Raw genomic sequence first — 24,259 nt, 5'->3', positions numbered from 1 at the left:
CTGCTTTCTTGTGCCATGGACGACTTCCAGCATCAGCTGCTCATTGTTATTGGGGCACTGATCTGCTTCTCTGCGCTGCTTAAATGCGTCAGATTCATGAAATATATTTTGCCTCATGTTTGGAGTGCTTTGCCTCAGGCTTTCTTCCGATCACTGGGAGAATGGGCAGGTAATGGAAACTTCCTCACCTTCTTGTAATTGAGAGATTGTTACATTACTAATTGGGAAATTTTCCTTGTGTTCCCTTACCCTGTTCCTTCAGAAGGAAATGTGATTTGCACTAAGTGTGCTTTACTTCATTTCTTCTTGTTGCCTGCTAGTAACTTCAGTTTTATGATCCTGAAGTGTTTGCCTACCTGGGGAGAAGAGAAAAATAAACTGGCAGCAACCTGAATCCCCAGTGTATGAACGTGAATTCTCTTCCTATTCCTACTTCTGATGTTTTTTCTTTACTGGAAATGCTTTTCTTTTAATAGCATTGCCTATATCCTCAGTCTCCTGATAAGTGAAGCAACCAGTTTATGTCTAGCATGTGTTCTCCACTCTTCAAAGCCACTTGTCTTTGCTCCTGGTGACTTTGCTCCAGTGTGTTACTTTCAGAACTGGTGATCTATCCTTAATGGTATAATTAACAAGCCAAATCAGTTCTTACCTAAAAACTTTGAAGGCTACAACTCGGCAGTGCTTTTTAAAATATATTACATATCCTCATAACATGAATGTTTATTAAAAAGATTCTTCCTACTAAATATTGATGTTTTTCTTAGTCGTGGTGGATTTTCAATATGAATGAAATGGCAGAATGAAAAGTAAGTATGAATGAAAAGGCAGCACAGTTTCTGAGATACTGGGCTACAGATGTCTCCACTGGTGGTATCTTGTTAAGAAGCAACCCCAAAAGTACTCTAGTGCTTCCTTTACTTGCCACTGCATTACAGACAAGATGTCATTGGAATGTATGTGTTTAATAAGCACATTTAAGGACAAGTAAGAAATGAAATTCAGCCCTTTGTGGAAGACCTGGTTAACCACCGGGTGCTTCTGAAATAATACGCAGGCCTCATTTTAATGTTTGGGCGTGGATGGTGTATGGACAGTCAGTAGCACTGCATGTAGCCCTCTGTCTGAAACCCTGACCTCCTGAAGGCTGAGAGACTGTCCTTTCCTTCAGTGGAGCAGCTGTGTTCTGTCATTTGATAAACATTAAGTTTTCTCAGCCCAGAGGCACTCATTAGGCTTGAGGGGCTTGCAGCATCATGTGGAATGTGAGATCCTGAGCCCTGCAAGGATGCAAGCTGGCAGGTGGAAGCTTGCTTTTCATATACAGGTCTGCTGTGGTCAAAATGATCCCTCACTTTTTCAGCAGGGGACTTCTGCTCCCTGCAAACAGGAGAGTAATTGCTGTCCCCTTGGCAGTGAACCTGGCTGTTCAAAGTCACTCTGCTTCTTCGGTTTCTCTGTCAGTTTAGAAGTCCTTAATTTACTTTGTTTTTAGGCACTGACTCATTTCTTAATTGAAGAAAATGTGTCAGATATAACTCTCAAAATAGCTTTAGAGCTTTCACTTATTTATCCCTTACTTCTAAGGTGATAAGTATTTTCCTTCTTCATTATTTGTTTTCATGATATTTAAAGTACAGTGTGCCTTGCAAATGCCAAAGCCTGTTTACTTTCCCAGTGACACTAAATCTAAAGGTAAATCATGAGAAAGATAGCAGAGGTGATGTAAAGTTAGCTTTTCCTTGCAGACAGACCTACTGTGTGAGGAAACGTATCAGCGTCTGGTCACTCCTTACGTCCTGCCTTACTGCAATGAACATGCAAGTTACTAGGAGAACTTTTAAAAAATACGTGCATAATAGAAATATTCTGCCCTGTAATGGGTAATGGATTTGTTGCTGTCTCTTCATTCAAAGTGAGAGTAATGACTAAGTTGCTGCATTAGGTAGGTTACTGTGGGGAGAGATTTGCTTGGAAGACAAGAAGTGCTAAGTAAAATAACAACAAAAAAAAAAAAGTCTCAATAAAAAGAAAGGCTTGATTTGGTGGTTTACTAGAAACATTTTGATAATAATGTCCAAGAAATGCAGAAGATTAAACAAAAGCAAGATTAAACAAATTCAAGAAAGAAGGAGCTAAAGCAGATCTATGTATACAATCATAATAATCCTTCCTACTTTTACTTTATTTCTCCAGTGGTCACAGGAGCAGGAGATGGACTTGGAAAAGCATATTCCTTTGAGGTGAGATAAGTTACACTCCCTTAATCTTACTCCAACAAAATGGCAATAGCTATCCATTACCAGTCTCTGCATGTTAGTAAAAAGAGCCTGGGATTCAAAGCCACTTGTGACAAACATGGTACTAATCCTTTCCCTCTCTATGCGCAGAATAACATGAACTGAGTTCTGTAAGGACACTGATGTTGCATTTAAGAGGAATGTCATTCATGTCGTAATGGTCCGGTCCGTCCAAGGATATGAAATGAAAACACTGAGTAATTGAAATGATTTTGTGTTGTCTGTCCAGAGTGGCATGTCTTCCAGACTATCCTTTTATTTCCCCAGTTTTACAGCTAATGCACTTTTTCTCTATTGGTGAGGTTGTCCAGTATTAAACATACAAAATGTATTTTGCTATCCTTCACAGCTGCAAATAAACATTTGAGATATATATTTGAAACAACAAAGAAAGGAAAAATGTATATAAATAAATATGACCTACAAGCTAAGGAACTTGTAAGCAACCCTGGTAGTCTGATTAGTTATCAGTCACTGCAAGAGCCTGCAGGAGGAGGGAGCTGCGGTCAGCCCTGTGCTGCAGTGTAGGTGCCACAACAATCCCCATCTGCTCACCACTGCTGAAGGCATGGTGGCCTCTGAGACTGTCCTTGCTATGTGTGATAGTGACAATGGCAGATTTTCTCTTTGATGTCTTCATTCATAACTAGCTCCCTGTCTGAACTGCATTGCTTTACTGCAACAAAGTGTAAGCTATTGTCTTCAGAATTAAGACGACCACGTGAAAATTAGCAGGTGGTAATATGCAAGAGTCTGGATTAGAAGTGATACATTTTGAGGTGATAAACCATATATAATGTGAAAAATTGTACATAAAACATATCTCACAGGAAAGGAAGATGATTTTCCTGTTTATTTAGTAGATTGGATTATTAAACCAGTCTTCTTAAACATGTGCTTTGTTTACTCATACTTGAAGCACCCAATTTTGATTACTTGGGAGTGGCAATACAGTAAGTGCTTTCTAAACTGCACTGGAATTAGGAAGCACAGATACAAAATATTACAGAATTTATTGTAGTTGTGAGGAAGATCACAATCTCTCCTGTGTGAAAGAAGGGAAAATGTTGCTTTCTGTCTACTGACTGAGTTGCTGTAGTGGTAAGAAAATGGAAAGATTTTGATGAATATATAAGACAGAAAAGAAAGGGATGAAGCTGAAACACAGAGAAGAACTGTCAGTCTGTATGGGAACTGTTGAATCATGGCCTGAACCACTGATTGATCACCTGAGGTGAACACTGAGTCAGCTGCAGGGGCACAGGTGAAGGTAATGTACCTGTGTGATTGGAAGGGGTGGAGCCTGGCTACACCTCTCCCAGACCCCATTTAAGGGCTGACCACCACCAGGGAAGGATCTCTTCTTGGAGCCTCAACCATCGTAAAAGGTGAGCCACCCTTTTCTCACCAGTAGTCTGTGTACCATCTACATAAAGCCTCACAGAAATATATCATCCTCCATGATTTCTCTATCTGAATTCCTTTCTTTAGAACTATTTGCTCTACAAAATCATGCCCTTAAAACTGCATTTCCAGGTATGGTCACATGCAGAAGTAGCATGCTGAAGTAAGTGTGTGGGTGTGCCTGGTGACATGAAGTCTGCAAGCACCTGGGAGTGTTAGGTCAGAATTTGTCTTTGTTCTTCCTCCTTTGTGCTACATAGGTTACAACAGTAAATCCCAGTTAAAAGGCCGGCTCTGGCTTATGAATGGCTGCTTTCATAATCAGAAAGAATAAAATAACTACCATCTTTTATTCCTTTATTGAGAGAACAGTTCTTGGCAGGAACTGGCAAGTTTTTGTGGAATGCTTGGTTGTTATTTTTTGCTTGGTTGTTATTTTTTGCTTTCTTGTGTTGACTGAGAGCCATCTTAATCCTTGCTGAGATGTATCTTTCTCTTCAAGAGGTCCCACTCATAGAAGATGTGCTCAGCTAATGCACAACCCTGTATGAGTTCATAGCTTGGCGTATCATCTTGCTGGCTGAGGTCAAAGTACATGCTTGTGTGAGGCTTGTGGGTGAATGAACAAGCTGTCTCACTGGTCTGATACAGGGCACAAAATTCTGATGTTCATCTGGCATAGATTCTGCTGATACCGTGGGACGGCATGAAGGCAAATCTTGCCTGCAGGCCACAGGGCTACCACGTCTCTGCCCCTGGAGCTTGTGCTCTAAGACCAAGAAGAGGCTGTGCTTCAGGTATGGATTAGTAACAAGCTACAAAATAATGGAAGAGATCTATGTTCCTGTGGTACCAGAAACTGACGTTAGTTCTGGTGATCTGGAAGGATGGTGTGATGTGGCTGCCTCTGTTCAGTGTTTTATTGTGAAAGCTCAAATTGGTGGCTCACAAATAGAGCACAGGAGACAGAGGTCCAGGCAATGATTACAGTGCTTACTGCATCAGAACCCCTGTAGATTTATGCATAGATAAATGTCTCTGCCAAGTCTATTCTTCTCACTGGCTGGGTTGGTTCGTGTAAAAACTTGAAGTCTCAGAATACTGCTTGATGCAGAACACACATTTTATTGTCATTTTAGGTTCATAGAACCACAGAATGAGTTGAAAGTTACCTTAAAGACTGTTCTGTTCTAACCCCCTGCCATGGGCTGGTTACCAGCCACTAGGTCAGGTTGCCCAGTATCCCATCCAGCCTGGCCTTGATTGCCTCCGGGGATGGGGCACCCACAGCTTCTCTGGGCAACGTGTTCCAGTGTCTCGCCACTCTCTGAGTAAAGAATTTCTTTCTAATATCTAACCTAAATCTTCCTTCTTTTAGTTTAGAGCTATTCCCCTTTGTCCTTACACTATTAGACTACATAAAAAGTCAGTCCCCCTCCTGCTTATAATTTCCCTTGAAGTACTGAAAGGCCACAATATGCTCTCCCTGTAGCCTTCTCTTCTCCAGGCTGAACGAGCCCAATTTCCTCAATCTTTCTTCATAGGAGATGTGCTCCTGCAGCCTTCTGATCATCCTTATGACCCTCCCAAGAACCTGCTCCAACAGCTCCACATCCTTCTTACGCTGGGGACCTCTGAGCTCATGTTGGCAGAAAACGCGCATTGAGTTTGTCCCCCTCCACATGAATGTCCAGGCTTCTGTGAAGGCTCTGACCATGTTTTTTTTCAGTGATGTGACTCTTGAAGGACTCTTGAAGTGAAGCCTTCTTGAACATAGAGTCTCTACCTCTTAAACTGACTGCTGTGACATTAGAGTATTGGCATTTGGTTTCTAGTTTGCTGTACTTATTCCAAAACCAGGTTTTTGTCTCCAAATGTCACATCTGAGACCTCCTTGGCATCTCTACTCACCTATTATCAATTCAGGTACTATTACAATCTTGTTAGTTCTGCTTGCCTGATGCAACAGCATCTGATGTGCTTTGGGAACTGCTCCTAGCATAGTGTCTTAAACATCCTGGGCATTTGTCCAAGGCCATTCCATATTTTGAGATTTGTGGTTTAACCTCTGCAGTATTGTAATTGTGAATATTTCTGTACTTTCTTATAAAACAGGTGCTTGTGCCTAAATTAATGTTCTAGCAGACTGTTCTGAGAAAGGAACTGCGCTCATTTATTAATCCAAACATTTCCAAAATATCAAACCTTTCTTTATTGCCTGAAATCTGTGGTAGTATTGCAAGCAGCACATAATACAAGCTAAATATGATTGGAGTTTTCCTGCTCCATTTGTGCACACATTCTAATTTCTCCATTTGATCCTGGCTCTGTTCCTGGAAATACCATGTGTGTCACTTGTGATGTAATGGTAGTGAGAGGCTTGCAGCATCCATCAACGTTGTGGGCAAAAAAGGACTGAAATATTGGAATCAGGGAGAGCCTACACATCTGAACCACAAGGAAGAAATTAGAAGGGGTGAAATAAAAGTACTGTCCTGTGAAAGAGAGAAAATCTCTTCCGATGGCCAGACAGCTATGGCAGGTAGCTACAGTTTGCATGGTATATTGCTAAGGGCTTCAGATTATTGTATCTAGTGATCCAGGCAGAGCATAACCGATTTGTCAGTGCAACTGCGCTAGTCACAGATACGGGTTGATTCTAAAACCTGTCTTGCCCTACATGAAGCTCTATTGTCTGAAAAACTTATTTGTTGGAAGATTTACATCAGATCAAACAGCTAAAACATGCTGGAGTGGCTTTACACGAATTTTACATGCATTTTCACAGTGTTTTGATTGCAGATTCTGCTCAGTCTTCCTTCACCATGAACCACCTTTTACAGCCCGTATCACAGTGGCTCTCTACAGCCACAGTTCAGGCCCAAGCCTGTGCCAGCACTACTCTGCCTGGGGACAGTGCAGCCCCAAAAACATGTTCCACTGCACTCATGTGGAGTATGGATTATATCTAGAAAAAAAAAAAAACAATAAAAACAGAACACCAAAAAGAAGGCACTGAGCAAAGGCTGCTACAGCTTTATGCTTCTAATGGATCTGGCATACAGCAACAAAGAAGCATCCTCTCACCTGTTCACCTGGTAGTCAGCATTTTTGCCATTTTAGTTAAAATATGGTCATAGCAATAGGGATCTCTTTTTTTTATCACCAGATACAAGGACATAGCTGAGGAGTTATTGAGAAGCCCAACAAAATAGAATTTTGATTTTATTTTGCATGTGATATGGCCGATATTTAATTGTCTGAATGCTCAAAAAACCAAAATGATCTCTATGCAGTCATCTGAGTGACAGCTACAAATAAAGAGACCAGAGGAACAGAGGCTGTCTGCATTGCTTTCCAAGTGTGTTAGAAGCAGCTTGACTTGAGAACATTTTAGACAAAAGGAAATCTGCCAGTGTACAGGCAATTTACCTTCTCTTCCTGAGTACCTCATACAGAGCCCATAAAATAAGCTTTCAAAACTCCAGAGTGTCTAAACCTGGGCATGTCTCCATGGAGACATGCCCAATTATGTGAGAGGTTCTCCAAATGCACAGGATTGTAAGCATGTTCTTTGTGCTGAAAATGCAAATGGCTGTGGCTTATACATTTAATAGGCAGTCTGCCCCTTGTGCTCTCAATGTAGTGAGGTTTTCAAAGGTCCTTATTCCTTGACATTCTTTCCATTGTTTCAGAAGAGCTCAGTAGGCCAATCTGCTTCCCTCCAGTAGGCTTAGGGAGAGTGCATTGCAGGGAATCATCAGCAGAAATGAATGGGTCTTCAGTGTGTGGCCTTCACTAGTTCACTTCTTGTTCCAAGATAACATGATACTTTCAGAAGAAGTTGGCTTTATCTTTTGTACTGACTGATTTTCTTCCTTCTTGCTCCCACAAGAATTTTCTGGCTTCAACTCTTATCTTTCTAAGTGCACATAACTCTGTTCAACTGCTGCTTGTTAATAACTTTGTTTCACAAGCTTTGGACATGTTTTTCTCTCAGATTCTGCCTAAAACTCCTTAACTGACGGGAATGGGGAGCCTACAGAAAACAGGAGAATGCCATTCTCTGTATGTTCTACATCTGTTCTGCACGTGGAAATACCGAAGTGGATGTACCTTTGTATGACTCTTTGTTTGTTTGTTTTAAATCTAATTGAAGAAATGAAGGTCAAAGATGGTGTTGTAAAATGACTAGGGACTTATCGTTTGTTTTCCCAATGCTTTTCTGGGAAATGCCACATCATCTTTATTCTCTGTATACACACTCTTACTTGAAACTGGCAATGGTTGTTTATTTTTTATCATATTGCTGGCACCTCATTGTTCTCAAGTATATTTTTCTTGTAAGGGGCCAAGGTATTTTCACAGACTATTAGAACCAGTTTTAATATCTGTTGTTTGCCCAACAGACAACTGAAAACAGTTCATAACTGAAATCAGTTTTAATTGTAAAAGTACAAAATACATAAACAAATTGTCAGTATTGCTTTCCAACAACTTACATATTCTTCTCTTGCAGCTGGCAAGACGTGGGTTAAATATAGTTATGATAAGCAGAACTCTTGAGAAGCTGCAGAGAGTGGCCAATGAAATCGGTAAGCATTTGTCCCAGGTTGATGTGCCTTCCCATTTGGCAGGCTGGATTGGTGGGAACCTGGGCCTGCTTCCCTTCTAAAGTGGACTCCCAGATATTGCTGCAGATAGAGCCCAAGCTATTACTGCAGATCTACAGGCACTATTGTTTTAAAAATACATGCTATTATTCAAACAGTGCAATGGTTTGGGACAGAGAAACATGACTTTGGGTTCTGTTCTGACTTCACATGAGTTTAAGATCTATAAACAGAGGCAAAGGGGATAGGGCAGTAGATTTATTTGAATAATCTAGGAACCAGTTTTTGTTTGATAAAGAAAGGTTACCTTGAGGCTAGTTCTTGGAAGGTAGCTGAAGGGGAGTAAAAATGAAATAATTGTTTTTTTTTCTTTTCTCTTTTTAAGGTTTACAAATTACATTTGGATTTCAATAAGACAGTAAAGTAGTGTGTCTTTAGAATTAATGTTCCCTTTCTTTTCTTCAAATGGAGTTAACCATTTGCTCTGGGGGATAGTGTGTTTAAATACATTAGGATTGAAAGTTAGGATTTCTAAAGAAGTCAAGTGAGTTTATATCCTCTGTTAACTTTACAGACAGCTGTAATCGGGGTTGTTCTCCTTTACATGGCCTCTGTCCCTAAACTCCCCAGTGCATGTGCTGCAGTGTGGGCAGTGCTGTGCCAAGCTCCCAGCCCTTCCAAAGGGAAGAATGTGAGACAGGCCTCAGAGCAGATTGCACCCACAGGGTGTGACTTCAATCTCTTTGGGATGAGACTGAGAACTGAGCTTCTAAATTTCTCATCTAATTTGCCCCTCATTTCTAGAGACAGACTTGCTTTCCCTTGAGAAGCAAGAAGTACTGAAGGAGGAAAGCAACAACCAAGCTGTAGCCCATAAGACCAGTGTAGATGGGGCATTCGCTAGCTCTTGTAAGTAGAATGCCATAAAAAGTAGACTCCAATGGGAACTGTGGAAGCTCTGGTGTCGCTGCATTTCTCTGTAGCTGAATATTAAAGAATTAAAGTAACAGAACCTAATTAAAAAAAAATGTTTCTTTGCATAGTAAATCATAACAGGAAGTAAAGAATTAAAACAATGAGGTTCCCAAGACTTGGACAGCTAAGTGAAGAATGAGAGAGGTGGAGCTCTGGGAAGGTAGTTCCCTGAAATTCCTCTTCACGGGATTTACAATGAGGCAATCTTTAGGGCACCTTCCCCATGAAAGTGCTAAGCTCTGCAGCAGCCCCTCACCAAGGGCCTCCTGTCCTGAATGTTCCACTGTGGCAGCCTGCCTTGGGCAGATGGCACTGAGTTTTCCCTCGAGCTTGCTTGAAATTGCTGGCGAAACCCAATGAGGTCTTCCCATTGTGTTCAGTGGGTTTTGGCATTTGTCCTGAATGACTCGTGTTGTTTGTTGGTTTGGGTACATAACAAGTAGATGGCATAAACAAAATGAATGGGAGGAGGACACAGCAACAACAAGCATCTGATAAAGAGGTTAGCAAGGAGCTCTAGGTGTGTGTTTATGTTAAAGCTTTGAGATGGCTCTTCTGATCTCAATTTTCAGACTTGGATTTATAGTAATTAAGCTAAGCAGTCACCGGGAGGGGAAGGAGAGTTAAACTTACTGTAATTTTCTGAGAGTAAATAAACAATGGAAACCCGAAACGAAACATAAAATTTACCATAATGGTTTCATTTTTTTTAATTCTTGCTTTTTCTTTCTAAACTGCTTAAACAAGGAATGTTTCACTCCAAGCAGTTATTACTCTGAACCAATGCAAGGAGATTAAGGTACAGAGAGATGTGGACACAAACATTACCACAGGCTATGCAAATATGCTGTAGGACTGCACACATTGATCATGTTTCCTTTTTCTTAACATTTACACAGTGTATCCTTTACCAATGAGTTGGAGACAGTAACCAGTAGACTTGTCTTCTTTCTCAATTCATTAATATTATTTACCTAGTTATCCTGTATATGGTATTCTATCCAGAGACTGGATATAATAGCTGAAAGGAGGCAAAAAGTAGATGATTCAATGTGCTTGAGAATAGCTCTCAGAAATGGGGCTTTCAGCAGGCCATCCCCGAGCCAAAAAAACATTTCTCTAAAGAAGAATCAAAAGCTGGATTTCCACTCAGCTGAACAGTAAGGATCTTTTAGAACATGAGATCAAAAACAACAAAGTAAATCTTCCATTAGCAGGCAGAGGCAACCATTTCACCAAGATGTGCTGCTTATTTAATGTGTTTAGTATTGTGGTTATAAAACATTGTTCAGAAGTTTAGATAAGATGGAAAGCTATTAGCTGCACTCCCATTTCTTCTTACACTTCCAACCAAGCTCTACAAACAGAGCTAGATCTTGACAGAAAAGTTATACCCTAGAGTTGTCTGACATGATCAGAGCCTGTACTTGCTTAAATGTTAAGTCTTGGGAGAAAAAAAAAGACACCTCTGTAAGACATTAATATTACTCAAATACATATATGTAAAGAAATATTTAGTGTTTGATTCTCAGAAATCAGTTAAAAACAAGGTACATCAGCTTAGACTGGCTGAGTGTGTGGGCCATGAATTTAGATTTGGTGATATAATTAATCTTTTTGACTTATCCCTGCAGAAATCATGTCGCTAGACATACACCCTGCAGAATGGTCAGGAGCCAAATGGGATTTGCTCCCACTAAATCCATAAAGGTGCTAGTTATGTCTAGCTGTTCCCAATCCTGCAGGAAGTGTACTCTGTCTTCACCTGTCCTCTTCCAGAGATAGCTCCAAGAGCTAAGCAGCTGAGGTCACTGAGTAGCAAAACCCAGCTCCACTGGCACTTCCTTCCAACTCAAGAGTCTGCTAATAATTCCCGTTGTGTCTTGCTGATCTACTGAGGTAAAACATTATTACTTAGGGTTGATTTCCCAATACAAAGTGCTGCAGAGGGGGCTTGACCAAAATTTCTGAATTATCTACTAATTAATAGTAATTCCAAAGGATTTTCATTCACTGAATTTTGCACTCTTCTGTTTTGTTCCAGTTCTACTTTTGCCCCATTCTTTTTTTTTTCTGCTATTTACTCTTCTGAAACTGTTTTTCCTTAAAACAAAACAAAAACCAAACAAACAAAAATCCACCAAACCATTAGAACTGTAGTGAGAACTTGTAGTTTATAGTTGTACAAAAAAATATTCAGTGTTTTTCACCAGTCTTAAATATTTTTTTACATTCTTTTTGTTGTTTAAATAACTTTTTTTCGCTCTCTGTAAATTTCCGCTGAACACAAAGGTTGAGGGCTTCTCTCTTCATTTTCTAATTTGATTATAGTACTTCAAACAGGTATCCTATTGGTACAGAGATCAGTTCTTGTGTTACTCAGGCATTCAATTCGCTACCTCAGGTTTCTGGAGGTCTTCATATCTCTCCAAACAGAAAAGGAGAGTTTCTGACTGGCTTCATGTTCAAGCCAACTTCATATTTCTGCCTATTTTCTCTTCTTGGTAAATTTCAAGAAGCCATAAATTATATACAAATTTTTCTGTCCAACAAGTGATCTGAGGTCAGGAGTTAGATGTATCCTTAATGATGCATTTTGAAGCACATTAGATGAAACAGTACAGTTAAAAATTTCTTTTTCCTTAAATTTGTTTTCTCATCTTCTTCTTTTTTTTTTTTTTTTTACAAAAGAACAATGTATCCTGATGTTTGAAAACCAAAGTTCTTCCTTCTGGCATGGTTATGATTTCTAAAAAAGAGTTGGAGTAGCTTGTGTCTTCAAAGGCTGCCATAAATCTTTTGTCTTTGGGAGGAAGAGACCTAGGAAACTTGGAAGTTGTTTTTTTTGGCATTCCACTTTATAGAATTATTATTTTCTGAAGAGCTATCCCTGGATAGCTCGTCATTTATTAGCATGATAGTTTTATTATTTTTTAGTATATTGTTTTATTCTTAAATGAGACATAGTAAAGCCATCTGGAGTATTTGTTTGTTCACTGACAGCACTTGTTGCAGCAGTACAGTTGTGTACTAACAAAGGGATGCAAGGAAAGGCCAAATGGTTTATTTGATCCTAATTTTTATGCAGCTTTATTCTTGGCTGCACTTCTGATTGCCTGCAGGAAAGATGGCAACAACATCACTACTCTTTTTCAGAGCATCTCATTTTGCTATAGAGCTCTTCAATCAGCAGGTCACCATAGGTATCTGCTCCAGCTGTTACTCTATTATTTCTCTTCACCCTATTTATACTTACAATGTCCTTATTCTTTGTAGCTGTATCGTTCCCTGAGTCTGGGACTACTAGGGGGTCATTTGCTACTAGAGTTGCTTTTATAGGTTTGAGGTTCAAAGGGTGTTTTGTCCCTTTTATACAAGCAACTGCAGCCTGGAGAGAGGGCATGGAAAAGGGCACTTTTTTCTCCTTGCCCATCATGGAGATAGATGTTCTCAAAAATCATGCACAAGATGTGTCCTACTTTCCAATCTGGAGTCAAAGTGCCCGCTGTTTCCTCTAACTGCTTCTATTGCTTTGGTAGTGTGAGATGTTTGGGGCTGGCAGTACATGGAAGAGAAGGAGGGATCATCCTGGGGGAAATAGCATCCATCCATCCTCCAGCACAGGCCCTTCGTGTCTGCAAGCTGGATTACTGGACCCAAGGCCAAAATAGCATCCTGCTGGCCTTGCTGACCCGAGGTGGTCCAAGAAATGATAGGCCTAAACCTCAACAGACACAGAGAGTTGAGGCTCTGATTCTGTGTAGAAATCAAAGCGTGGTTCATATCCAAGGCAGTGCTACCTATATGACAAAACCAAGCTACAAGCAAGCAGACAGCTGCCCAGAGTGGCTTCAAAACAGATTTTATGCTATCTGTGTGCACCTGAATTCTTGACATGTGCAACAGTCTTCAGCCCAATCATGTTCTGACGCTTCCAGGCTTCACTTGTTGCTTTTTCAGTGAACTTCATCTGGATTTCAGATTGCCCACAAAACTTGAAAGCAGATTTAGTAGCAAGAATTTACAATGTGAACATCTAGTTAGAAAAGACCTTACTGGGCTGCTTTGAAAGAGAATCTTGCCTTTTGAAATGAGTAAATAAGAGCCTCTACTTTTCCTCATGAAACTTCATTGAAAATATGGACTATAATAAATCAACTGCTGAGAAAAAGGGTGATGTACAGCTGCGCTCCTCTCCTGCATAGCAATGATAGTGGAAAAATCATACCTATTTCCCTTTTCTTTCTGTGTAAACTGACCTTGTAGAATTTAATCTGTACCCTCCGTTTGCAGGACTAAAATATGTTTCAGCAAAATCCTAGAGAAGTTTCAATCAACAGTGTTGCAAATGTAGAAACAAGAGACAAATTGGCTGAAAAGGATGCAGAAAACATGGCATAGTCTAGAAAATATGGCTAGGCTATTTGTCTTCTCCTCTTACATGAAAAAATGAGATCTGCTTATTAAAATGTTAATCTTTTACGTGCACACAAAAAAAATCACTTTAAAACAATTCTGTGTTTATGATGAGGATCTGGCACCCTCATTCACTTGTCTAATGTATGTTAACAATGTTCTTTTATAAATATCATGACAATCAGGGGATGAGGTGCTATACTGTTTATTTATTTTATTTTTCTTGCTGAATGTCTAAATGCTGTTTAGATTTTGAGAGGGAATTTCCATTAATTTATGGACATAAATTCATTCTATTTCCCAGGGTGTTTCCCTGGAAATAATTGTAATGAGTGACGGTGTTTAGCTGGTGTTTCTCTTTTCAAAGCAAGAAAGTGGAAAAAAAAAGACTATCTGTTCACTGTTAGATTAGACATTTCATTGTTTCTCTTATTATTGAATTACAATTCTTCTCTGCGTAGGTGAAAAAGGGTTTTCTTTTTTTTTCTTAATTACAGAGCAGGCCACAGGTCAAAAGGTGAAGGTTATACAAGCTGATTTCACTAAAAATTCCGTATATGAGAACATTGAAAAAGCTCTGCGAGGCTTGGAAATTGGTGTTTTGGGTGAGTTGCTAGAGTCTGTTAATTAAAGAGTATTTTATGGCTGCAGTGTATTAAACAGAGAATTGTACAAACTGCATGTGATGTAACAACTTGTTAGCTAACAATTAAAACCAGGCACACAACTGCCTAATGCATGATAAGTATTGGCATATTATTAGTAGTAGCATATTATTAGTAGTAGTATTAGTGTTAGTTATCTTGAACAAGTTTTAACAGTGAATTAAGATTCTCCGAGCATTTCCCTTTTCTTCACGTGCTAGCTTCTTCTGCTGTGAACCGTTTTCTGCCATTTTATGATCAGTGTCCTGTTCATGGGGTGATTTTTTCCTTGTTTGGCCTCAAGGAATTATAGCTGTGTGCACTTCTTGCATTCAAACTGAAACAAGCCTGTGGCTAACACTAATTGGCGTGATCCACAGAGGAACAATTGAAACTTTTTGTTTATTTGTTGAGAAAATTATCCTTTTAATAGTGAAATAAACAAGAACAAAATAATACAAACCAACTAACTCACACTCCCCAGACTGTACAGCAGACTGCTTTTCTGTTCCCTCAAGTCAGCTCTGATCAATACCGATGACTTCATTGAGGCCAGGACTCAAAGCTAAGCAACATTTCTCTTTATGTGCAGCTTAAACAATGAGTTTTAAGGAGAAGGCTGTTGTTTAATCAGCTGAACTGTGCGCTTTGTCTTGATGTGGTCCTTATTATGTTTCCTTTGATTAGTTAACAATGTTGGAATGCTTCATAATCCTCTTCCATGCCGTTTCCTTAATGCACCAGATGTAGATGAGGTAGGACTACTCTGATTTTCTACTTTCAACATAATAATTTGGAATTCTTATTCTCCTTAACCAGTCACAGATTCTGCCTCTACTACCATCAGTGCCTTTTTCAGTGTAGAAGCATATTTTGATTTGTTTTTAATGTTTGAAAGAGCTTGCAATAGAAGAAAGTGGTAGAGTTCAGCTGAATTGCAGCAGGCAGTTAACAATAGCAGCAATCAGTAGCCTCTGGTTCACTGCTGTCACATAATATCATGGGACCAGCCCAGTCATGGCCACAGCATTTGTGTCAGTGTTACCAAAACTTTATTTTGTAGACAGTCCATTGATATAATGTGTAGGAAAATAAAAAAATAAACCTTACTTAAACATGGTTCTCTTTAAGGGGGAATTTGCACACTTGAAATAGTTTGACAGGGTTAGGGACTTGATCAAATTCTTCTTTGCCTTACTATTGTCTACCTATACAGTGTTAGCCGAGAAATAGACAGAGCTTCCACGTGCATTTCTTGCTAACCCCGGTCCCACGATCCATTCATTCTGTTTGTCACCATCTGGTACAAACTATATACCCCCATCTGGCGGCTTCCCACAGTGCCGCAGCCATTGGAACCTGTGGAGTGGAACCTCTACTGCTGCTATGGCCTGTGCCTGCCTGCTAGTCTTGGGACAACACCTCTGCACAGCAGTGCTTATGCCTGCAGAGAGTGTGCAGGCATCTCATAGAAAAACACTGCTACTTCCATTGCCGGGAGACATTCCAGCTCAGCGTGGCACCTTTGTAATTTGGGTGTAACTTGGCATGTATCTAGCTTGGCTTCTGGTGCCATCAGTGCTGGGACACCGGACTGTTCAGTGTCATCATGTGCAGACATGACTGGGCAAAATGGAGAGTGCTGAAACAAAGCAATGTAAGATAGATCTGAATTCCATGTTTAGTGAAACATGAACCCAGGGCTCATGTGCCTTTGAATATCTCAAATCATAGATGCAGTCAGTGAAAATTCAGGGCAACTCTGCTTTGCTAGCAAGTTTTTCTGTTGGAATTGCTAGGTTTGTAATACAGAAAAGCTACGTGCTTTTTGAAGTTATCCGTGAACTTACTGTTTTCTTGCTTATTGCAGAACCTTGTCAACTGTAACATTATTTCTGTTACAAAGGTATGTGCCACACCTGCCAAATCTGCAATACACTGTATTGGAAAAGAGTAGTCATTTAACCACATTATTTGCATGACTACTCTTAGTCATGCAGTTAACCTTCCTGTATAAATTCATCCAGTTTATCCAAAAGATACTCCTTTTAAACTGGAATGACAGCATTACTTTAGAGGACTCTGTTGTTTCCTAATATCTATGAAATATTTTGATCATAGTTGACTGGAAATGTTTTAGCACAATTGTTATACTGCATGTAAATCATTTTGCAAAAATAAGATGGTGTCCCTAATCAGGAAGATTTGTTTCAAAATTAAAATCTACAGGGCAGGAAGATCCACAGTCTGACTTTTTGTACTGTACTGTATGTGCAGTTTGAAACAATTCTGTTCTACAAAAAAGTATTTCTATCAGTGTATGAGAGAAACTTTGGGAATTTATTTTCCAAATGGCTACTTTTCTTGAAGTTAAAGTTGTTAGTTACTTCCTTCCCTTACAAGAACAGTTAATGTTTCATGCTTTAATGTTCGTATTGCTCTGCAGTTTGCAAGTGGCATGTTAACACAGCAAGAGCAGAATCAGGGCTTTAGAGTTCATCTCAACTTTGGCTAACAACTTCATAAATATTATGTGAAAATTATGAACAGATAAATTCCTCTTTCTTTGGCTAGCAAACTTTACCTCTCAAATTTGTAGTGCTGCTTAATGACTTCAGATAATAAATCACATCAGATCAATCAATTGAAACAAATTTATTTATGTAGTAGTTCAATGAATTTTATGGACTTAGGTTTTATTCCATTAATCATAGAATTGTTGAGGCTGGAAAGGACCTCTGGAGACCATCTAGTCTAGTCTTCCTGCTTAAGCGGGTTCTCCATAGTAGGAAAGGATCTGGGCATGTTTTGAATATATCCTGAGCAAGAGACTCCACAACCTCTATGGGCATCTTGTTCTATTGCACTGTCATCCTCAGTGTAAAGTTTTTCCTCATGTTTGTATGTAAAATTCCTGTGTTCCAGTTTGTGCCCATTGCCCTTGCCTTGTCTCTGGGCAGCACTGTAAAGAGCCTGGCCCCATTCACTCAAATTCTGCCCTTACATATTTGAAAGCATTGATAACATCTCCCCTAAGTCTTCTCGTCTCAGTCTCCTCTCAGTTTTCTCTTCTCCAGGATGAAGAATCACAGCTCTCCCAGCCTTTCCTCAGAAGAGAGATTCTTTTAGCCCCTAATCAAGATGAGTGGTCCAACTGACATGATAGAAGGGAGGGATATCATCCAGAGGGACCTGGTCACACTCAAAAAGTAGACATCTGAGAACCTAACGAGGTTTAACAAAGTCGAGGGCCAGGTGTGTTGCACTTGGGTCAGGGCAATCCTGGATATCTGTAAAAAGTGAGAGAACTCATAGAGAGCAGCCCTACAGAAGAGGACTTGGAAGTCCTGATGAATGCAAGGCTGGACATGAGTGAGTAGTGTGCACTTGCAGCCCAGATGGCCAACAGTATCCTGAGCTGCATCAAAAGAAGGGTGGCCAGCAGGGGGACGGAGGTGATTTTCCTTCTCTGCTCCACCCTTGTTGAGGCCTCATTTGGAGTAATGTGTCCAAGCTGTGGCTCCCCAGTATAGCAGGGATGTGTAGCAGTTGGAGTGGGTCCAGAGGGGAGCCACAAATATGACCAGAGGGCTGGAGTACCTCTTCTATGAAGAAGGTTGAAGGACATGGGTTTGTTTAGCTTGGAGAGGCTCCTAGGGGGACCTCATTGTGGCCTTCCAGAACCCGAAGGGAGATAGGACAAGAGGGAATGGCTTTTAATTAAGAGAGGGGAGATTTAGGTTAGATGTTAGGCAGAATTTTTTTACTGGTGATGCTGTGGAGCAGGTTTCCTTGAGAGGCCGTGGATGCACCATCCATGCAGGTACTCATGACCAGGCTGGATAGGGTCCTGGGCAGCCAGATCTGGTAACTAGCATCCCTGCCCATAGCAGGGGAGTTGGAACTAGATAATTCTTATGGTCCTCTCCAACCTAAGCCGTGCTATGATTCTTTCTTTCTTGGCTCCTCCTTCTTGACCTTTTTGAAGACTGAGTAGACAATGGCTTCCCTCCAGTCCTCAGGCACCTCTTCCATTCTCCATGGCCTTTCAAAGAAGATAGAGAGCAGTTTGGCAATCACTTCTGCCAGCTTTCTTAGCACTTGTGGGTGGATCCAATTGAAGCCCACAGATTTGTGTACATCAAGCTTGCCTATATGATCTCTGACCTCTTCTAAGGGTAATTCTTCCTTTCCTCAGACTCTCTTAACCTCCAGAGAGTGAGATTCCTGAGGGGTAGTCTTAGAAGAAAAGACTGAAGCAAAGAAACCATTCAGCAGCTCTGCCTCCACAGTCAGGGTGTCCATCTAATTCAGCAGTGGACTCACATATTCCCTAGTCTTTCTTTTGCTACTGTTGTACTTAAAGACACAGTTCTCGTCCTTGACCTTCTTTGACAGATATAAATTCAAGTGGGCCTTAACCTTCCTTGTCACATCCAAGAGTGCTTTGAAACCATTCCTATATTCTTCCCAAGTGGCCAGATCCTTTTCCCACTTTATGTTGGCTCTATTCTGACATTTGAGTTTTTCCATGAGCTCTTTGCTCATCCAAGGCATGGAGATTTCCTTCTATCAATGTTATGACCCCTTCCTCTTCACAAACATTTGCTTTTCTGCAAAACACAGAGAAGAAAGTTCCTAAGTGTCATTCCTCATGCCTTGGTCCAAATAATCTTTTTTTTTTTTTTCCATTCCTTGCCTTGACTGCTGATAGGATCCTGCTCACTACTTGCAGTAGGATCCAGGCATCAGGACAGTTTTTATGACTGAGGAAAAGCAGTTCTATTTCCCATATTTTCCACTTTCTCTGAGAATTCTCCTTCACCCAAGCAGATGTGATGCATCAGCATCTTTGCTGAAAATGAAGCTTATGAAACCCACCTCGATTCTTCAATCCTGTAGTACACTATGACAATACTGAAATAAATAAATAAAAAGACAATTAACAAGGCCTGAATTAAATAACTGAATTATTCACTTGCGCTGCTTTTTTTTACAGCTCTTGACAAGTTAGTTCACACTCTTATCCTACAAAGTTTCATATATATGTATTGTAATGCATCAATAATATGGAATTCCTAAGGAGTTAGGCTTAATGGCAAGAATATGTTTAAAATGCAAAAAGCATTTCTTTCTTAGGAAAGAAATTCCTAAGATTGGACTTACAAATCAGAATAATGATTCAGTCTCTTGTTAAAACTGAAATAGATCTTTAAATAGTATTAAAAAAAAAGTTCCTAAAATTCTTTTGTTACCAGAAAAAATGTTTTCTTTTAATCATTTTCTGCTATTTCTGATCCAGGTAAAGCCAGAAGAAGAAATCTGAAAACATGATAGAGTTTACTTTTTTCTTAGGAGAATAAACAACTGAAGATTCATGAAATTCAGATACTGATAAAAAACTTCGGATAAGCATAAGATTTTCGCTGTTTAGAAGATCCAACTTAGAATTCTTTTTTACCAACTTAGCTAATTGGCAGGGCATTAGCATTTCTAAAATGTTTCTCAAATCTTTAAACATGCCATATTTGAACTGGGTATGTATGTGCGGGGGGCATAATCAAATGGGAAACCTTCCAAATAAAACAAGTTGAATTAAAAAAATGCAATCAGAGATTGGGTATATTTTTAATGTACTTGTCTTACAGATGACACACATAATTTTGAAACAAATGGAACTGAGGTAAAAATCAATTTTCCATGACTTTCAAGTATTGTTTCTACCACCACATTCTTTAGTGGTAACTATGCTTTTTCATTATTAGCTTCTGTACTTGATGGAACATCAGTCAGTAAGATTTATTTCTTTTGCTGTTAATTGCAATAGGAATGATACAAACTGCCACAAGTTGACAATTAACTGTGGAATGAGACAGATAAAATGAAATATTGATCTGTTCATAGAAAAAGCAAGTAGCTACTGCAGAAATAAAATTCTACTCGAATATATTGTTTTATTTTTCCAGGAGTGGTAGCCATGCTTTGAACAACATTTTTAAAGTTCTGGAAATTCCCATACTTCCTCTGGGAGATTAATTCAGCTGTGTACTCCCTTTTCTCCTTTTAATACAATGTGCACTTCAGACACAGGGTGTCCTTAAACCAGAAGTTGAGGTTTTCAGATGCAATTTCTGGAAAATTAACGACTACCTCTTGGAGGACAGCATATGCTCTTTGTTTTGGCAACAAAATAAGCTCTTACTGTTTAAGCATTTTGCTTTGCTTTGTTTTTCCTGGTTGTTGTGGAATGAATTGTTTTTGGTGAGTTGTACAGGGAGTTGTGAATAGGGAAACTAAAACAACAAATGCATGGAACAGGAAAAAGAATGTGCTGGCTAATGAGCAAAAGGAACCTACCAATTACTTAGGAGCATAAAATCTTTCCTCTGATGGCAATTTTTCCTCTGTTAGATGTACAATAGCTTCTAAATATTCCCATGGTTCTGCTTGCATAGGGCATTAAAATTTTACTTATTCATTTTTTCCTAGCTGCATTAGATTTAATTGCACCTAACCAAACCATAAAAATTAGGTCTTTAGAGAGTGTAGTCTACAGTATAATAGGAGAGATCTCTGCCTTCTGTGGGAGAAATGTTGCCTCCCACTTGTGCACATTTTTACTGTAATGTTATATGTAATTATTTAAATTAAAATTTCAGACAGAAAGGACTGATTCTGAACCTGTCCTCTGGTCTGGGTACTTTTCCTTGTCCACTATACACAATGTACTCAGCTTCTAAGGTAAGTCTTTCACATTGCTTTATAAAGAAATCTCTATCAAGTGTTTACAAAAACTTATATATCAGCTCTACTGGCCTGGGATTTCAGATTACATAAATCAGTGTTGTTTCTCTGGGAAAAAAAAAAAAGTTATGTGAATTAGTGCTTCCTGTGAACTAGTCCAACTGAAGGTATGTCTCATCACTGGAACGCTTTTGCCTTTAATTAGTGTTATATCAGTGTTCACAGTCTGTCCTCATTTGAGGAATGGTGAATTTTACTGTGCTTGTTCAGCTGGCTTACTTGAAACTGTAGATGTGCAAGAGGGTTAGATCTTTCTTAAGAAGTCAGGAATAAAAGTCATGGTAAATGACTGAGTTTCTTCGTTTCCTAGATTTCACTTTGAAATATTACTTTGAATCAAAACGCCAGAGCTTATCAAAATGAGGGGTTCCTGAATTTTTTTTTTTACTGAAACTCCAAAAATGGTTTGCTCTCATCAGGTTTGCTTCAAATGAAAAATTCTAATCGATTTTGCTTGAACATAGATGAAATTCATCCTGTTAAGAAAAGCTAGTATTTTCTTGGTAAGAAATTCTACTTTTCCATTTCATTATTCTCATTTTGATACAAGTTCCTCATTACTCAAAACTCAAACTGAATTCAAGCCTGACAATTTTAGTTCCTTAAATAAGTTTACTTAATATTATTTCAAAGTGATATAGTGCATTAACTATCTTATATCAACCTTTTTTTCATTCTTGAGTGTCTGTTGCCTTTGTTTCTGAGTACTTTTAAAATTTACCTTTTCTTGCAATGCAGTTTCACTGGTCAGCATATCATTGTATCACGCAAGACTGTAAAATTATGAGTGTTTAAACTTTTAGATAGACAGATGACTGCTAGGAAACACTCTGGGATTCTCTGGCTAATATGGTTTTTATATCTCTTATTACTGATGTTGTTAAGCTAAATATGTTCAATGTTGCTAAGCTTCTGAATTTTCTGAAGTTATTCATTGTATAAAAAAGCCAACTTTTACACAGATTAAATTCATGTACATTTAATCTTCATGGTGTGGTGAAAAACTTAGGAAGATAAACCCTACATGTTGAAGCCTAAAAACAAACAAGGAAATAAATAAATATCCAAATATATATATATTTTTGAATATCACATTTGCATGCTATGGTCAGAGATATTTATTGAAGGCATAAGTTGTATTCCACTTATCCTTTTATTGCTAGAGAAAGAGCAGTGTAAGTCTTGGTCTGGGAGGGTGGATGTCAGTCAGAGATGGCAACATGCAACAAGAGCTAATATATATGGGACTCTAGTACTTTTATCTGTTGCATTTTCATAAATACAACAAATCTTTCAATCCAATCTGCAGTCATACCTGTTCTATATCTGGCTTTGACCAATGCCAGACTCTATCTTCTCTGGTGCAGGCTGTCAATCTTGCTATTGCTAATGGAGGAGAGCAGGAAATGTGTCTCGAAATGCTTTTTCACCACCCACTGTGCACTAGGTCGTCTGTGATGCTGGGGCAATTTTGTGAGGAGTTGTGAAAGTTCACAGTTTCCTACACCAACATTTCATTTTATTTTATTCTAGGCTTTTATATGCACTTTCTCCAAAGCACTGCAAGCAGAGTATAGAGCAAAGGGAATTATCATACAGGTGATGCTACATCTTACCTTTATTTATTCCATATCATACCTTAATTCAGTGTAAAACAGATACGTTTCTCATTTGTCAGATGGTATGAGATTCTGCAGAGTGAATGCAGATGTCTGATAACATTAAACCTTTACTGCATGCCCTATTTTAGGTAGTGGCTCCTTATGGCGTCTCTACTCCAATGACAATGCACCAAAAACCTGGTCTTATTACAAAGACTGCAGAAGAGTTTGTTAGTGAATCACTGCATTACGTCACTTCTGGAGATGAGATTTTTGGATGTTTAGCCCATGAACTACTGGTAATTGCATCTGATAGTTTATAGACAGATTCTAAAAGTTGAATCAAGGCTGTCCAGGCTCATTGGGTTCTTTTGACTGACTTTGGAGATCTTAAAGTTTGCTTCAAAAGACAAATTGGGAATAGGTTAAGGTTAATATGGCACCGGTAAACTCTGAAGGGAAGAAGATACATGCAGAGTTCAGTGCTGTAAGCAAAGTGCAACATTCTCTACTTCTGTGTCTTGAGCTGAGGTTAGTTTGATATTTCATTAGTCTTTGTCTCCAGCTGCCTGTTTCCTATCAAGAATATATCCAAGACTTCATTTCCTTTAAATAAATCAATCACCATATTCAAAAGTTATTACTGGGAAAAGGAAGTACATGAAAACAGGCTGTATAAATATAATTTCCTCAGGATATCAGACTAATACTTTCATTAACAGCTGCCATATATATGTATGTATAGGATGAGAACAGATCTATTGAAAGAAAGGAGGATTTTCTGCTGAGAGAAGTATTTGTACTAAAAGTAGACGTAAAAGCTTTTGCATTCATTATATTCTACAATCTTTCTGATCATGTGGTTAATTTCATTCAAGAGGTTTTTGTAACCCTTTGATTTTGTATTGTTTTTTCTCAATTATTCTAAAGGCATGTGTTCTGCAGCTCATTCCTTTATGGGTATTCCACAGCAACAGGCTTCAAGAGGCAGCTCTGCAGGCATTTACTGGTTATCTTAAGAAGAGGTGGAGGAAGTCCTAAGTCTTTTTTTTTTCTTTTTTGATGATGACGTGTAATGGGAAACCCCAACTGGAAGCATTTACCTGTGTCTCCATGTAATGTGGCAAAAAAATCAAATCAAATGGAAGCACATCTCCATGGCAAATCACAAATGAAAAGATAATTGACCTGATTCAACAAATATATTAAGCAATTTCATTACCGTTCCTTTCCAGTGGCTTCTGAGCTTTAGATAGGTTCTAATAAATGTTGCTGCTACTGTTTACTATTTTAACACGAGCTTGGAGGCCTCAGACATTTATGCTTTTTTGATGTTCACAAATAAAACTAAATTTTTGTCTCAAACTTGTTTAAGTGTTTTTTGATGTTTTTACAATGAGTGTTTTTTAGTACATTGTTTCTTCTGTAAAGTCAAGGAAGTTTGCAGGAAGAAGAGAAAAGGAAGCTTTCAGGATAGAAAGAATGTGCTGGAACTTTGGAGA

General features: G+C 39.0%; 1 protein-coding gene across 1 annotated transcript; it reads left to right on the top strand.

Moving 5' to 3' along the window:
* Positions 1-24,090, top strand: HSD17B3 (hydroxysteroid 17-beta dehydrogenase 3). The gene is made up of 11 exons (XM_065740563.1): positions 1-169; positions 2,197-2,243; positions 8,224-8,299; positions 14,206-14,313; positions 15,040-15,107; positions 16,223-16,258; positions 20,001-20,035; positions 21,012-21,093; positions 22,690-22,755; positions 22,907-23,056; positions 23,688-24,090. The coding sequence occupies exons 1-11, from the start codon at positions 16-18 to the stop codon at positions 23,796-23,798; spliced, it is 933 nt and encodes a 310-aa protein (XP_065596635.1). The 5' UTR covers positions 1-15; the 3' UTR covers positions 23,799-24,090.
* The last annotated feature ends 169 nt before the right edge of the window (positions 24,091-24,259 follow it).

Source organism: Cyrtonyx montezumae, unplaced genomic scaffold (assembly GCF_038088225.1).
Source record: "Cyrtonyx montezumae isolate F1298 unplaced genomic scaffold, pur_monq_1.0 scaffold_29, whole genome shotgun sequence".
NCBI lineage: Eukaryota > Metazoa > Chordata > Aves > Galliformes > Odontophoridae > Cyrtonyx > Cyrtonyx montezumae.
This window is presented reverse-complemented; position numbering and strand designations above follow the sequence as displayed.

Bases quoted from the DNA above. Each gene is read 5' to 3' on its own strand.
- HSD17B3 (XM_065740563.1), top strand. From the start codon at position 16: ATGGACGACTTCCAGCATCAGCTGCTCATTGTTATTGGGGCACTGATC. The intron at 21,094-22,689 runs GTAAGTCTTTCA...ATTTTATTCTAG, and splicing joins CAATGTACTCAGCTTCTAAG to GCTTTTATATGCACTTTCTC. The intron at 22,756-22,906 runs GTGATGCTACAT...GCCCTATTTTAG, and splicing joins CAAAGGGAATTATCATACAG to GTAGTGGCTCCTTATGGCGT.